Source organism: Equus asinus, chromosome X (assembly GCF_041296235.1).
Source record: "Equus asinus isolate D_3611 breed Donkey chromosome X, EquAss-T2T_v2, whole genome shotgun sequence".
Classification (NCBI taxonomy): domain Eukaryota; kingdom Metazoa; phylum Chordata; class Mammalia; order Perissodactyla; family Equidae; genus Equus; species Equus asinus.
This window is the reverse complement of record NC_091820.1, coordinates 136,263,257-136,278,896: the sequence shown is the minus strand read 5'-3', so window position 1 is coordinate 136,278,896 and position 15,640 is coordinate 136,263,257. Positions and strand designations below refer to the sequence as shown.

Sequence of the window (15,640 nt, the reverse complement as noted above, 5' to 3'; positions counted from 1 at the left end):
CCCAAAGGAAACTGTTTTACAGATGACAAAAACTAGAACCCTACCAATGAAGTGGAAAAAGGCTTCATTGCTTCAAATTCTTTATCGGCTTCCATATCAATTTTTATTTTCTTATTATTAATATCAATACCAACATATTTAGTATATATATCAACAACATATTTGATTCCTACGAGTGTTAAGAAGCTCACTCCTATCACAAAGATACCACATCTTCAGGATCTTCCCCAAGTGCCATTCTATTGAAACGACAGGAACATACATAGCTACAGATGAGTCCGAGTGGGATAATTGAAAGTACTAAAGATGTCATTCAGCCAAATTCTCAAAACACTTGCATTAAACTTTTCTATAACTATATATAAATTTATCTATCTATAAATTTCTATAATGTACCAAGCGGCCTCTATCGTTGGGGTTCTAGGCATAAGTGGACACAGTTCCTGCCCACAAGCAGCCCGTGACCTATGAGAGACGCTACACAGAAACTTACCATTACACCATAGCCTGATAAATGCTATCATAACCCTGTGGACACGCTGTGATAAGAGCTCAGAAAAGGATCGACTTAACTCAGCATGGAAGCAGTGAGGGAGGGGGAGAAGGGAGGGAGGAAGGAGAGGTCAGCAAGTTGCCGGAGGTTAGTGTAGGTGGATCGGAGGCTGCAAAGGATGATGGGGCATGAGGCCAGAGAAGATCTGTTCAGAACGTTTATGGCAGTTTTATATGTAGAATCCAAACAGTAGAAACAACCCAAATATCCATTAATAGATGAATGGCTAAGCAAACTGTGGTGTATCCAGAGAACGGAACACTGTTCAGCAATAATAAGAAATGACCATTGACCCATGCCACAATATGGATGAATATCAAAATAATTACGCTGAGTGGAAGAAGCTAGACAAAAGAAGAACAGACTCGATGATTACACTTCCACAGAACTCTAGAAAATACAAACTAGTCTTTAGTGATCGGGGATGGGGGAGAAGGCACAGGAAGAAGGGAATATAAAGAGGCCTAAGGAAACTTCTGGATATGTTCATTATCTTGATTCTGATGATGGTTTCCCAGCTGTATAATGTGTCAAAACTCTTCACATTCACTTTAAATCTGTGTAGTTTGTTTTCTGGAGAAGCAGAGGCATGACATAATTAGCTCTGAATTTTAATCAGATCATTCCCAAAGCAGCATGGAGGAGCGCTGGAAGAACTCCCAGAAAAAGACAGCCAGAGAGGTCAGAGGACCACCAGGAGTGAATGAAGTTCCAGAAGCCAAAAAGAGAAAGAGTCTCAAAGCCCAGGTGAGGATGAGCGGGGTCCAGAGCCAGGGACTAGGATATTAAGTAGGAGCAGTTGTTTGGAGGCCCTGGTAGGAGAGCCCAGCTCCTCAAATGTGCCTGACACAAGATGACCGTACTCCACAACGGAACACACATCTCCAGGAGGGACCTCCGAGGGAAGAAGGCAACACTCAGCCTAGCAAACCAGACTGTCCAACCCGACCTTGGCCATTGTGAGGTGAAAAGCTCGCACCCAGCTGCCCTCCTGTCCACCCATGGCACAATGGAAGCCAGGGTGGCAACACATGCCCTTTTCTTACACTAAAATAGTACTTTCTGGAATCTTATAAGCCACTAAAATTTCTTTGCCAAGTTCTCAAACTTGTTATTAAAATATGATCTAGATCTTCTATCAATACGTTTTCCTTATAGTGAAGGATTCCCACAAAGCAGTGAACTGACATTACGGTGTCTAATCAGCCTTCAGTTCGTCAGGAAAGGCGAGCACTTCTTCTCTAGGTAACACCATCTAATACTCAGTCGGAGCTTGAAGTGATCTTCTATAGTCGCCTCTCTCTTAAGGTCCTGATAACATTAATGAGAATGAATAGGCCTAGTCCATTTGTCCTCTAATTCAATTGGTCTGGCTGATCCCCAGCACATACATCACCTGTGTTCACAAGTAAAGTGCCATTTCATTTCATGGATCTCTATAAGCAAAGTGTGCTCATTAAACTTACCAATGGCCTTGATCGACTCTCCTGGAAAAAGTGGTGCTTCTTCCATCTGTGCCAGCTTATTTCCATCCCTTAGAGCCTGGCAAAAACCAAACAGGAGTAAATCTCACTTTCCATCTGCATACCTGGGAAGAATTGTGGTGTTCTGTGCTCTTGCCACAAGGCTACAGAAGCGTGCAAAATGTACGCCCCCCCTCCCCTTACAAGACAATTTCAAAGCTCAGCATCACAGGACACCATGCTGCATATTCTAGCAAATTGTTACACATAGTTAAAATTCACAGTTAGAAAGCATTAATACAGAAATGGCTTGACATGACAGATACTGTAATCACTACACAGACAGCTATTATAAGGTGCCTCCAGAATTTGGAAATAAAGTCAAGAAAAAGGTTACCTGCCGAGCATGAAACTAATACAAGTAAAATCAACATTACACGTAGGTGCTTAGCTAGCTGTACGTAGAAATGGCCTAGCCTATGAGATAGCGGGGGAAACCCCGAAATCTAATTAAAGTAACCTCGGAGGGGTCTCAGGGCAGTAACACGTGGAAGGAAAGCCCTAGGGAGCCGCAGCCCAGCTCCCTGTGTTTGCACAAAGCAGGGGAGGGGAGACATGGTGAGTGGGCTTGTCAGGGTGTATCCCATCCAGACCACGAGAGTGCGCCCTCATCTGGCAGACAAGAGTATTTCAATCACTGTGGAGCAGACTGTGTTCACCAGGCTTCTCCCAAGCCAGCCAATTCACCCTTGGCTGATTCTACCCTCACCAAGTAAACCGCTAATGAGGTATCAGGTTTCCTGGCTACAGTGGTACCAGGAAAAGGAGGTCTTGGATGGCTAGAAAGATACATGCCCACAGTTGTAAATGTCCACATTGGCCCTGCAGCCCAGTAGGCAGCCTTGTAAGCTTGGTTGGACAGCACCAGATAACTCAAGGGGGTTGAGAAAATGGTGTTCTTGAACTACAAAGTTGGGGACCAGAGCCTGATCTCAGGGCCTATTCCAAGGTACTGCCACCTTGTGAGATGCTGCCAAGGAAACGTCACTTTCTCCTTGGCATCTCTGACATAATGTGTCACAAATAAGAATAAGGTATTCAAAACCTCAGCAATTCCCAAGCTGTGGTTCACAGAGCATCAAATTTCCAAGAGATGTGAATAGGTCTTTTTTTTTCAAGTTTAGGAAATGCTGGGTTAAAGAAAACAAGTTAAACTGGTTTTTTTTAGTGTCAAGTCTTTAGCATGTTAATGTACGCCGAATCTGCAAGAGGGCATTAGAGGATGCTGCATATCCCGTACCTAGGTGATCAGGGGCTGCTTTCTCCAAAAGACACCTGTTAACATTGGGAGGCCAGCAGCGTTCAGCCGGAGACAGGTTGGACAATACTAAATTTTCAGCATAATTTTTTGTGAAGCAAAATATTAAAAATGACTATCTTTTATAATTGCAATATAAGTTACTGAAATTCAAAATAATCATTTTTCATAGTTATAAGAATGTTTCAATATGTTTTATTAAAGGGACTTACAGGTCAATTCAAAAACACTATACATAGTTTCATCAAATTTTATAAAATAGAGGAAAAAAGTCAGAATATAAAGAGAAAATTCAATGCTAAATGTTGGTCTAGGTATGTCTGTTCCAGGGGGAGAGCACAAAATGACAAGGTCCATCCTCCTCCTTATGACGATACATGGTTAAAATAATACAGATTAGGGATTACTGTTACCTCCAACAATTTTATTCAGTTTGAATTTTCAGTCCAGATTGGTTTTTAAGATACTTTTCAGCCAGAATTTTTAGGGACATGGAGAACCGTTAATAGAGTCATTTTTATACTCACATCTGATTTGGAAATATACCTTTTATGTAATAAAGCATAAACCAATATTTATACTTTTAAATGTCCAGTTTTAGAAACACTAACAAAATCACCAATCCTAATAGAAGCCTTAATTTGAAAGTCTGCTTTTTTTGGTGAGAAAGATTGGCCCTGAGCTAACATCTGTGGCAATCTTTCTCTATTTTGTATGTGGGACGCTGCCACAGCATGGCTTGATGAGTGGCATGTAGGTCTGCACCTGGGATCTGAATCCGCGAACCCAGGCCGCTGAAGCAGAGCACGTAAACTTAACCACTATGCCACGGGGCCAGGCCCCCATGCTTTAATTTATTGCCTGAACTAGTGACATTTTACAATGTGGTTACAAAGTGAGAAAGCTATTTTAATCAATATCCAAGTTTCAAATTACTTCAAATGTTACATTGTTAAAGCTTACTTTAATGGCTAAATATTCTCATATATTATATAGACAAATTCATTAACTTATATTTAAAACTAAATGGGGACAGGTTATTTTGAAACATATTTACTAAAGCAAGCTGTCTATTCATCTGGCTCTGGAAGGTGTGGGGGAAGGCGATTCACTTTAAGGTTACAGCAAGGCCACATCAAACATTTTAAAGTCCTCAACTGAGGACTAGCTGATAAAATGCTGCAGACGGGAGACAGCGCTGATCGGGACCATTCTGAGAAGGCACAAGGCTCTCAAGGTGGAGGGTGAAGACATCTTGTCTCTTCTGAGAGTCCCATTAAATTTAGCTTGAAACACCTGCGCATTTACAATGGACATGAATGTGGGGGTGAGACAAACCTCTCACTAATAATAATTAAATCTGGGACACGCTTTTTAAGTGATGAAAAAGCAGTATCAGAACAAAACAAATAAGTGATCCCACTGCTTCAGATTTCCCCATGAAAGGTTTATTTTGTACAGGATACACATTGATTGTGTACTGGAACCCCCCCCCCCCCCCCCCCCCCCGGTTTAGCATAGGAATTCAAGAGGAGAAGAGTTCTTAAAGGCTCATTGTCTTGTGAGGACAGTAGATTCCCTTTACAAAGCTGGTGTTAGGAGATGGGACTTATACTCCTGCTATATTAAGCTTTGACTGCAACTACCAAGTTGCACAGGACATGATTTGACCCTTGATTTATCCAACCCATGTCCAGCATAATCAAAGAACGGAATATTCTTGTGAATGGAATTTGATCTCATGAACACGCCCACTCCTCTTAGTGCCTTTGCTCCATGTGTTCCCCAGTTGAGGAATTCCCTCGGATGATCTCATGCAAAGCCTGTCCGGTGACCCTGAAGGTCCAGCTGCAGGCCCACCTGCTCCCTGCACTTGTCCCCGAGGGCTCCAGCGCAGCGGCCGGCCTGGCCTCTCCACTACTTCACTGTTCATCCGGAATCCAAACTGATAGGGGGACAGTTTCTGTAACGGCTGCAGGCCGAAAGCAGTCATTTGCAAACTGGGCTCTTCGAGGTGCTTCCAGGGTCACCAAAGGAGGGTGGGCTGGACAAAGGCACAGCTGAGCATGGCAGGGGTGGGGGTGAGGGGGCAGCCATGCTTCCCTGGAGCTGCTCTTCTAGCAGTTTCACAGAGTGAGTTTCTACATAAGCTTTGGGGAAAGTTCCGCTGCTTTAAGACTCCAGAGAGTCTAGGGGTACTGAGCAAAGAGTCAGCACTCAAGAATAATCAACGAAGGACTGTTTGCTTCTGATTAACAAATACAAACTGTATGGACTCATTCCACAAATACCCACAAGGTACCAGGTACTGTGCTGGGCATGGACCACGCAAACTGGAATAAAGCCAGGTCTGCACCCTCAAGGAGCTCCCTTAGCGTATACATCTGTCCCCTCTAAGTCTCTGTAAAGGCATTTCAGAAGCCTGTCGTGACTGAGGCTCACTACCTCATCAATAACCCGATCTGGGAAAACTGAGAGCACAGACGAACCAATTTCTGGTTGACCAACTGTTGGATAAACCAATTTTTGCAAATAATGTCATAATGGAATCTACCAAAGTGGGAGAGGAGGGCACTACTGTAGTGGTAAAAGCATTTGCTTATCATCTAGAAATCTAGTATGAAATGGCTTCTAAATACACGATCTGTAGCTACAAACAGATGAACACGTAGAACTTGCCACCTGATCAGCTTCAGCTTCAGAAGGGTAGCCATTGTGTTCTTCCTGAATCTCCTGCACAGCACCAGGGGCATGGACAAGAAAAGGCAGAGAGGAGAGAGAGAAACACGTGCAAACAGACAGGTGAAAGGACAGAAGTTCTTTTTTAAAGAGACAGTAAGCATGTAAAAGTCGACACACCTTTCATGGCTTTGCAAATCACAGTATTTTCCCCCTTGGAGTTAAGGAAATAATGTGTAGGCCATCTATAGCATCCTCAGCCTAAAATGGAGTTACCTATTCTGTGTTTGTCGTGGGGCAGAAAAATGAAAAGCAAACATCATGGATTTCAAAGAATGTACTGTCTTTTTAAAATCAAGCAATACTATAGCTTATAGCAAAGAAATAAAATAACAGAGGCATAAAATGCTCACAGAAAATAAAGCATACCACAAAAAAAAAAACAGATAAAGGGCAAAACCAAGCCAAAATTCAACGGCAGTTCATAGACATGTATTTTAAACACAGTAAGTATTCATGTAGTCTAAAGAACTATCATATTGTCCAGTGGTCAACTCTACAGCTATTAACAAAATTTCCACCCACATGCACATGCACATAGCACATGCCGGAAATATACATATACCTACATATGCGTAGACCTCCATGTACATATAATCTGTTACTTATTGCTAATTAAGTAGTGTGATTTATGAATCAATACCATATTAAATATTTCTAATTACAGTATCAACATGCTTCAAAGAAACAGCTAAAAGGTCACATATCATTAGTCAAATTTTTTCCGATTCCTTTAAAAGTATACTGTTCTTAATTTCTTCATAGACTCAATTAGGTTTTGAAACTTTAAAAATTTGACTTTTAGTTCAACAGGTGGTATAAAGAATATGAATAGTGAAGATGACAAGATTATAACCCCTTTTAAAGTTGTATCAAGTCTCTGAGCCTGAAAACATTAAAATTTACCACAGATATACTTTTCCTTTATGAAACTTTGGTTCCAATGACTAGATTTCTTTAAAAGGCAGTCAGTGAAGAAGTAGCAAAGCTTTAAAAGAATTTACTATTTTTTTTTAAAGATTTTATTTTTTCCTTTTTCTCCCCAAAGCCCCCCGGTACACAGTTGTATATTCTTCGTTGTGGGTCCTTCTAGTTGTGGCATGTGGGATGCCGCCTCAGCGTGGTCTGATGAGCAGTGCCGTGTCCGCGCCAGGATTCGAACCAACGAAACACTGGGCCGCCTGCAGCAGAGCGCGCAAACTTAACCACTCGGCCACGGGGCCAGCCCCAGAATTTACTATTTCTGACCCTTCATTTTTGTCAAAAGTAAAAGAGCTACTTAACGTATTTTTAGACTTTATCATCGGATTGAATTTAGTAAACAGTTGGTACTGTTACCCTTCAAAGAAGGGTGTTTTTTTAAATGCAGCTAGTTTTTTGAAATTTCCACTTTTTTAAATACAAAGAAAATGGAGTCATTCTTTGATAAAATTTTTAAAAACAGAAAAATGACTAAACAACAAAAACACACAGCATTTCAAAGTCCATGCAAGTAGAAGGCCAAACACTAATATTTAACAATGTGAATCAGTGAATGAAAATGATTCCCCTGAGCAAAAGAAAACATGGTGAAAACAAGATTAAACAAAGATAAACCAACTAGAATAACAAGAATTTGACTTAACCTGCTTATTTTTGTACTACTTCACTGGCTCAATAACATTAAAACTTTAAAACTGAAGTCACTAAATTATTCTATCGAAATCCACATTGTTTTCATTTAATGGAAATAGGTTAATTTTCAGCATCTGACACTCAGGTTTAAATGCATGCACATTACCAATCTTTGTCTTGATTTATGAATGTTCTGAAATAAAGGGAAGGAAAGTCGTGAGGAAAATATAAGCTATACCCCATTCGCAACAGCTACATCTGTATTTTAAGAAACACTAAATGGGACTGACTTTGCTAAATTTATCTTCAAGATTTGCATTTCTGCTTTTGGGATTCAGCATGCACACACAAAGGTGACTTCAAGTCTTACTGAGACGGATGGACAACAACTGACTGCTTTGTTGCTGTTGCTAAGGTCTTTAGCATGAATTACATGATAAACAAGGTCAAAAGAGGACTCTGTGGGCCTAGCCCTCTAAGCCCCTGCCACGAATATCCATTTGGTCAGAATTCACGGAACACAACAAAAGTCAGTATTGCACACTGGTAACAATTTTAGCATCCTGCCCTCACAGACAGTGGCTTTTATTGCACACAAAAACATTGTAACAAATAAAGCGTTTCTAGTGAACACTTACAGCTATGACACAGCAGAGCAAATTGATCTGAGTGGCTCATAAAAACCAGTGAGAAGGTAAAGAACACTAAATAGACTAAGTGTTCGATAAGCACAGAGACACACAAGGAGGAGGCCCATCTGCTGACAGCCAAATATCCTTACCCTTATATCAGGCCTCCTGAAAACCTGTTAGTTAAAACACAGAACATCATCATCATGGACACGTTACTATTGACCTGTGAAAGATGCCATTAAGTCAACCAGCCCACTCCCTAAGAAACATCATCCTCCTCTAAATAAAACCAACCAGATCAATCGTAACACATTTGCCCTCTAAGTTTCATTCAATATCAAATCAATCCTAAGACATTTGTCCTAAATTTTTAGGCAAGTCTATGATTTGAGAAAATTTTATTGCCCTTAGGCTAAGACAAACTACAGTATTTTAAACACAAACCCCTTCTGTCAAGTGCTATTACAAGCCACTGTGAACAGGCTGTGTTTGAAAGGTTCATTTGTGTGTCTGTTTGGAATACTGAATGCATTCTCCATAGAAACAATGAGATAAAAAGGCGGTTCTGCTCCCAAACCAGCCCACAGAAACAAAACAAAAATGAACCAAAAAACCACAAAAGCTCCCACATTTGACCCAGAGCACAGCTCAGCTATAGCCTTAACAGTATCATAAAACGTAGTTAACCACAAATCTTAACCTGGTTTCCACAGAAATTATATTCCCAACTTGCATTTGGGACTCTGGAAGAATTAAACTCCCCGGTAGACGCGGCCATCCCACCAAGAGAAGGATGCCTGTCCTGCCCCCAGCCCCCGCTGCATGGGGAAGGGGCAGCTGGCCGGGCTGGGAGGGCTGGGGAGGAGAGCGGAGGCCCGCGCTGCCTGGTGCCAGGGGCAGCCACGCTTTATTAAATTGGGCCACTGATTTCAGCGACATTATTCCTCCACCCCTGGCCCGTGAATCCTACTAGAACATGCAGCATATGCATTCGGGAAGCCCTGGTCAGAGGAAACGCCCCAGAAAAGCAAATAGTGGTAACAGCCTGAGCAAGACTTGAATCGCCTGTTCTCCATTCCACAGTCTGAAATCCTCTCATCTAACCACTGGATGTGCTATAAGAAACAGCACTACCAAAAAAAATCACCAGAGGCTCTTAGTAGTTTTAGAGTTTTATAGGTCCAAAGATACAGACTTCAAAAAGTATCACTGTATCAGCACTGAAAGAAAATACTACTTAAAGTAAAAATGGTGTTCTGAATTAGGTGATCTGTAGCTCAAAGAGATTTAAAGCCCACGAGTTCCTAAATATAGACTATCTAGACTAAGAAGCTTAAACCTGGCTTTTTTTTTGGTGGGGAGGTGATAGATAGGTTTATCATCTTAATTGTGGAGATAATTTCACAAGTGTGTACCTATCAAAACTTATCAAATTGTATACTTTAAATATGTGAAGTTTATCATTCGTTAATTACACCACAAGAAAGTTAGTACAAAATAAGTAAAATACACACTTTGTTAATAAAAAACTCAAAATGGGGCATATATGGCAACAAAAGCTCAAAATAGAAAGGAAGTCCCCCTCCACGAGCTCCATTCCTCAGTGACACACGTTTCACCAGACCTATTTCTAATCCAGAGGAAATATGGCTACACCTCTACGTCATGACTTGTCAACCTTAAACAGTAGCTAGTGACCTCCAACTCTAAAAGATGAGAAAATAAGCTTTCTCAAACTACTACCTCCCTCTCCCCAATCTCTGCTGATTGAAATTTTAGTTTTTAGTTCTTTTATTATCTTCCTTCAGCAGCTGCTTCATCACAAGAAAAATACTCATGAAATGATTTTTACGTGCCACATGCTCTTCTAAGCACTTTGTATATATTAACTCATTTTATTCTCAGAACAACCTTGCGAGAGAAAAACTATTATTGGCCCCATTTTCTGATGAGAAAACCAAGGCACAGTTCAAGATGGCAGGGCAAATATTTCAACCCGGGTAGTCCGCTATACTGCCTCAGCATTGTGTGCCTATAATTCACACACTTAAACCACAGCCCTCAAATGTACAGCCCATTTCTCTTGGCTCCCTTTGGGTTGACGAAGAAATCAACACCACTGCCTCTTCCCTCGCTTCCCCTCTCTACTTCCAAACCTCTGCTGTAGCATGCTATTTTTTTTCACATTTGTTCTGTCACTACAATTAATTTTTTGGCACTTTGTCTGGAAAGTGATAGTAACAAATTGTAAACTAAAAATCAGCATTCACAAGTAGTGTAATTGGGCCTTATACAGAGGAGACGCACCACCGTCAATAAGCCTTTGCAACTGGAAGTAGAAACTAACTCCAACGTTTGGAAAGGGCTAGGATGATAATCTGCTTTGACGCTCACATAACTCTTTACCTGTTGTAATAAAATCCTTGTTGTTGTTGTTGTTGTTGGTGAGGAAGACTGGCCGTGAGCTAACATCTGTGCAAATCTTCCTCTATTTTGTATGTGGGTCGCCACTACAGAATGGCTGGTGACAAGTCGTGTTGGTCCACATCTGGGATCCGAACCTGTGAACCCAGGCCACTGAAGTGGAGCGCACTGCACTTAACCACTATGCCAGTGGGCCAGCCCCCAAATCCTCAGTATTCTTAGTATGAGACCAGGAAGGTCAGTAGGAGGCTCACTTGACAGTCTCCAAGTTGATACCCATGTATTTCTCTCTGGTTTACTTTACATCTCTCCTGAAATAAGCCATTTCAGGCACAGAGAGAGGGTCATTCTATTCTTAAATCTGATTCTGATCAGAGCCAGAGAGGAGAACAGCGGTTTTAAGTCTGGAGGCCTGGGGCCAGCTCTCACCAGCCAATTTAGGGCCCCCTCATGGCTGCACTGGGCCTTGGTTTCACGAAAGGAAAGGAGCCTGGGGAATGACTGCAGGGTCCTGACCAGCTCTAAGACCCCAGGAGTCGTTTTGCTAAGCCTCATTGGAAGACTTCAGAAAACATCTCCCCCACCGAGGCTGGGGGAGGCAAACAGGCCTCTGGGTGGCTAAAAGAAGGCACCCCAGAGTTAAATGCTCCTGCAGCACTTACAGGCCAAGAGCCCTCCGAGGAGCCCCACAGGCCCCCTGCCCCACCGCGGAGCTTAGCCTCCTCCTCTCTCCAGCGGTCCTGCTGAGCACACCTTCATGGCAGGCTGTCAGGAGGGTTAATCGGGTAGGCGAACTGTACCGGGCAGGGGGGTAAGTGCGCACGAAGAGGGACTTGCTAGACTCAGCACTGATAGGTAACCTTTTTCATTGATGGGTCTCAGCCTCCCCACCTTGCACGGCAACTCTCTTGATCTGTCCCACATCCCCTCTCTCAATTCCTACACACGAGAACCTATGAGAAGGTGCAAACAAGTTAATAATGAATCTTAATCTACCTAACAAAGCAGACTGCCTGAGCATTAACTAAAAATTTACCTGCCTCTAAACGGCTTTCACTAACTCAAGAAAAGCACTGTGAAATGACCCCGGTTTCTGACATAGAGCTCCTAAAAGCCTTGTAAACAGGGGTGCTGGGAGCATCTTTTGTTCTAATATTCGGTCTTTGACTCCAGTTCCCGACACAGCCCTCCTAAAACCCCTGGAAATTCCTGGACGACAGGAGCGTCTTTTGTTCTACTGAGGCGACTCTCAGTGGGCTTCTGGATAGGGGCTGGTCACAGAAAAGACCAAGCCAGGATCAGAAGCTTGGCACTTTCAGCTCCCCTCCCTCATCCACCAGGGAAGGGAGAGGAGCTGGAAAATGAGTTATCAATCACACCTGTGTATTTACGCCTCCTTAAAAATCTCTAAGCTACGGGATTTGGAGGGCTTCTGGGTTGAACACATCCATGTGCCAGGAGGGTGGCGTAGCCCAACTCCACGGGGACAGAAGCTCTTATGCTTGGGACCCTCATAGACCTTGCCCTACATATCTCTTCACCTGGCTATTCATCTGTGTCCGTCATCCCGCCCTTTAATAAAGTGGTAAATGTGTTTCCCTGAGTTCTATGAGTTGTTCTAGCGAATGATCAAATTCGAGGAGGGGGCTGTGGGAACCCCCAATTTGTAGCCAAGCCGGGCAGAAGTTGTGGGTAACCTGGGGAGCCACTACTTGCAACTAGTGTCTGAAGTGAGAGGCAGCCTTCTGGGACTGAGCCCCTGAGCTGTGGGGCCTGCGCTAACTCTGGGCAGTGTGGGAAATGAACTGCAGGACACAGCTGGTGCTGGAGAATGCGTCGGTGTGGGGAAAACCCACACATCTGGTACCAGAAGTGCTCCACCATTGGATGAGTGTGTGCAATTCTGGGCCGACTGTGGCCTCACACCTAAGCGAGGCCCTCCAAGCCAGCTTTGATCAATTAATAAAGCTGGTATTGTGGTCGAATCTACTTGGCTCCTGTCTTAATTCTTCGGAAGGTAACAGTTGACACCCCTAAATCCCCAACACATGAAAGCATTTCAGAAAGTTTTCAAACACAGCCAGTACCAGTAATACAAATACCAACAAGCCATTGGAGCAGATCCACTCCACGTCAGGCACTGTGCTAAATGCTTTCCGTGTGTTATCTCGACCCTCCCAGCCACCGGCGAAGGAGAGACTTCTATTACCCCATGTGACAAAGGAGGAAGCTGAGGCAGCGAGCGTGAAGTACCTTACCAAGGTCACCGAGGCAGCAATGTGCCGGCTGGTTCGAGCTCCCGTGCTCTTAACCTCGAGAAGGCCCCACCTAAACCTGTTCCCCTTCTGCCAGAGGCTCTCACAGCTTCACGCCCAGAACGCCCTGCTCTGCCTCCTCACTCCTCCCACGCACCTTGTTTACTGTCTGTTTAAACACTCACCACAGCCCAACCTGGACTGTATTTTCTGGTGTCTCTTTCCCTACTATGAAGTCCGTGCAGCCCAGCCTGGCCCCCTGCACATAACAGGTGCCGAGACGCCATTTACGGCAGTGGCTCGGTGTTCAGCCATGACGATACCCTCCTCTGGTGTTCGTTTTCACACGTCACAGACATTCCTGTAGAGTAATAGTGTACAGTAAATGGGCACTGTACACATTTGCTACATCTGCTGCCCTATTTACTACATCAATCCCCTCACTGTAACACCCATTAGGCAGACAAGGACACTGAGTCTCAACAGGTTAAGTAACTTGTTGGGCAGCTGGTCAGATCCAGGGCTGGGGCTCAAGGCAAAGTGCTCCGACTCCAACTTTTATGATCTTTTTGATAAACCATATGAGACAATTCTAAGTCAAATAAATTTCTGGTTACTTTTATAAATGAGTTATCTTTAAACTTATGCCTCTAAGAGACTTCTTTTCAAGAAAAGCTTGTGATATTGGAGTAAAAACACCACTGTTTTCTGTTTTAGGTGTAAAGTTTATAAATAAACTAATTTTGCTTTAACAATGAGATCGCTACAAAATGAATTTAAAAGAAGAGGTTTCACCTTGCTAGGAAGTTTGAACTGTTGGGTCAGGAAATCCTTCCTCTTGCTGTAGGAGCCTCAATAACCAGAAATCTATGCAGCTTAGTGCTCACCAGCTGGCTGGAGTCAGAGGCCAGAACCAGCCAATAACAATCTCAACTAGTCATCAAAATACAGCCCTGGTCTTTAGGAAACAAGTCACACCTGAACCTTGCCTGGCCCGCTTTGTCAAACCCTAACTGGAAAGCCCCACTCTCCGCTCTGGAAAGGCCTCCAGAGCCCTTCAATTCCATCCTCCATGAAGCATGCTGGCCCCAGTTTCCCCTTGAAAAAGGGAGGAGGCGGCTTGTAACTGAGCTAGCACAAGGATAATTGTCGATACTCTCTTCACTAACTAGATTCTAACATCTTTATTAGCACAACTATATGTTTCATTTAAACAATACTTTTACCGTATCGTGAATTGTTATAAATGTTAATCAAAATTTATTTTACATGCAATATACAATCATTCAGTCTGTAAAAATTTTGATTTTAAAATTAAATTTTTAATTATAACTGTAGATTCACACGAGGTTGTAAGAAATAATACAGAGAGACTCCATGTACCATGTCACCCAATTTCCCTGATGGCTGCATATTACCCAACTATAGCACAATATCAGAACCAGAACAGACACTGATACAGTCCAGCTGCAGGCCAATTTCATCATCACGAGCACCCCTACTGTAGCCCTTTTATAGCCACACCCACTTCCCTCCCACCCCTCCCCTTCTCAGCCCCTGGCAAACACTAATCTGTTCTCCATTTCTATAATTTTCTCATTTGAAGACTGTTACATAAATGGAATCATACAGTATGTGACCTTTTGGGTGTGGCTTTTTTTTATTCAGTGTAATTCCCTTAAGATTCACCCAGTTCTTTTCTCTGTCCTCTCTATTCTGCAGTTGAACCCATCTACTGAGGTTTTTTTATTTTGGTTATTGTATTTTTCAGTTTTAAAATTTCCATTTGGTTCTTCTTTATTTCATATTTCTTTACTGAAACTTTTCTATTTCTTGTCTCTAAGTTTTCACTGTTTCAAGGATATTTGTAATTGCTATTGAAGCAATTTTATGATGGCTTCCTTAAAATATTTTTCACATAATCCGAACATCTCTGTCTTCTCAGTTTTGGCATCTATTGATTCTCTTTTTTCATTCAGTTTCAGATCTTTCTGGTTCTCAGTACGACGAGTGATTTTCATTGGAAATCTGGACACTGTGAGTATGTTGTTGTGAGTGTGGATCTTATTTAAACCTTCTGTTTTAGTTGGTTTTCTCTGACACTGCTCCAGCAGGAGGAGGAGGTGGGTACTGCCTCATTATAGCCAGGTCGGCATAGAAGTCCAGGTTCCCCACTCAGCCTCCATTGACACGGGAGAAGGACAGGGGATTCCTAGTTACTGCTGAGGCGAGAGTCCCAACTCCCAGCTAGTCTTCCACCCATACCTCCCTGGCAGGGGAGTGGCGAGTGTACCTTGTCACTGCCCCCAACATGGCCTGCATGACACCACAGTAGAGGCACAGCCTCCTTACCAACGGGCAGTGGGGAAAGTCCTGACTCCCCACTAGGCCCCCTCCGATACCCTGACTGCAGGGGTTTGGAGTGCCTCATGACAGCCTGGCAAAGGTGCAATCTAGGCTCCCCTCTTGGCCTTGCTGGCGGGGTGAGTGTAAGGCTGCAACTTTTTCTGTGGTGTTTGGCTGGAGTACAGTGATGAGCGTCTAAAAGTTGTCTTTTTGCTCCGCTGCCCCTTCCTGGTCCTTTGGCTAGAGAGAGTAGGATTTTGTGTCTGCGCCTGTTGGCATTTCTGGGTTGCTGGCTT

The 15,640-nt window shown here is 43.1% G+C and overlaps 1 protein-coding gene across 10 annotated transcripts in view; it reads right to left on the bottom strand.

Annotated features, from left to right (window-relative positions):
- MTMR1 (myotubularin related protein 1) overlaps window positions 1–15,640 on the bottom strand; it is a 68,332-nt gene that overhangs the window by 41,614 nt on the left and 11,078 nt on the right. For 3 of the 10 annotated variants that reach the window (XM_070503053.1, XM_070503058.1, XM_070503057.1), the window contains one exon: window positions 2,020–2,095. In XM_070503053.1, coding sequence (XP_070359154.1) covers window positions 2,020–2,095 — 76 coding nt within the window. Of the gene's footprint in view, window positions 1–2,019; window positions 2,096–6,016; window positions 6,068–7,853; window positions 7,881–8,468; window positions 8,543–15,640 lie in introns of all 10 variants that reach the window. The other 7 variants (XM_070503049.1, XM_070503054.1, XM_070503050.1 and 4 more) reach the window with 5 other exon arrangements.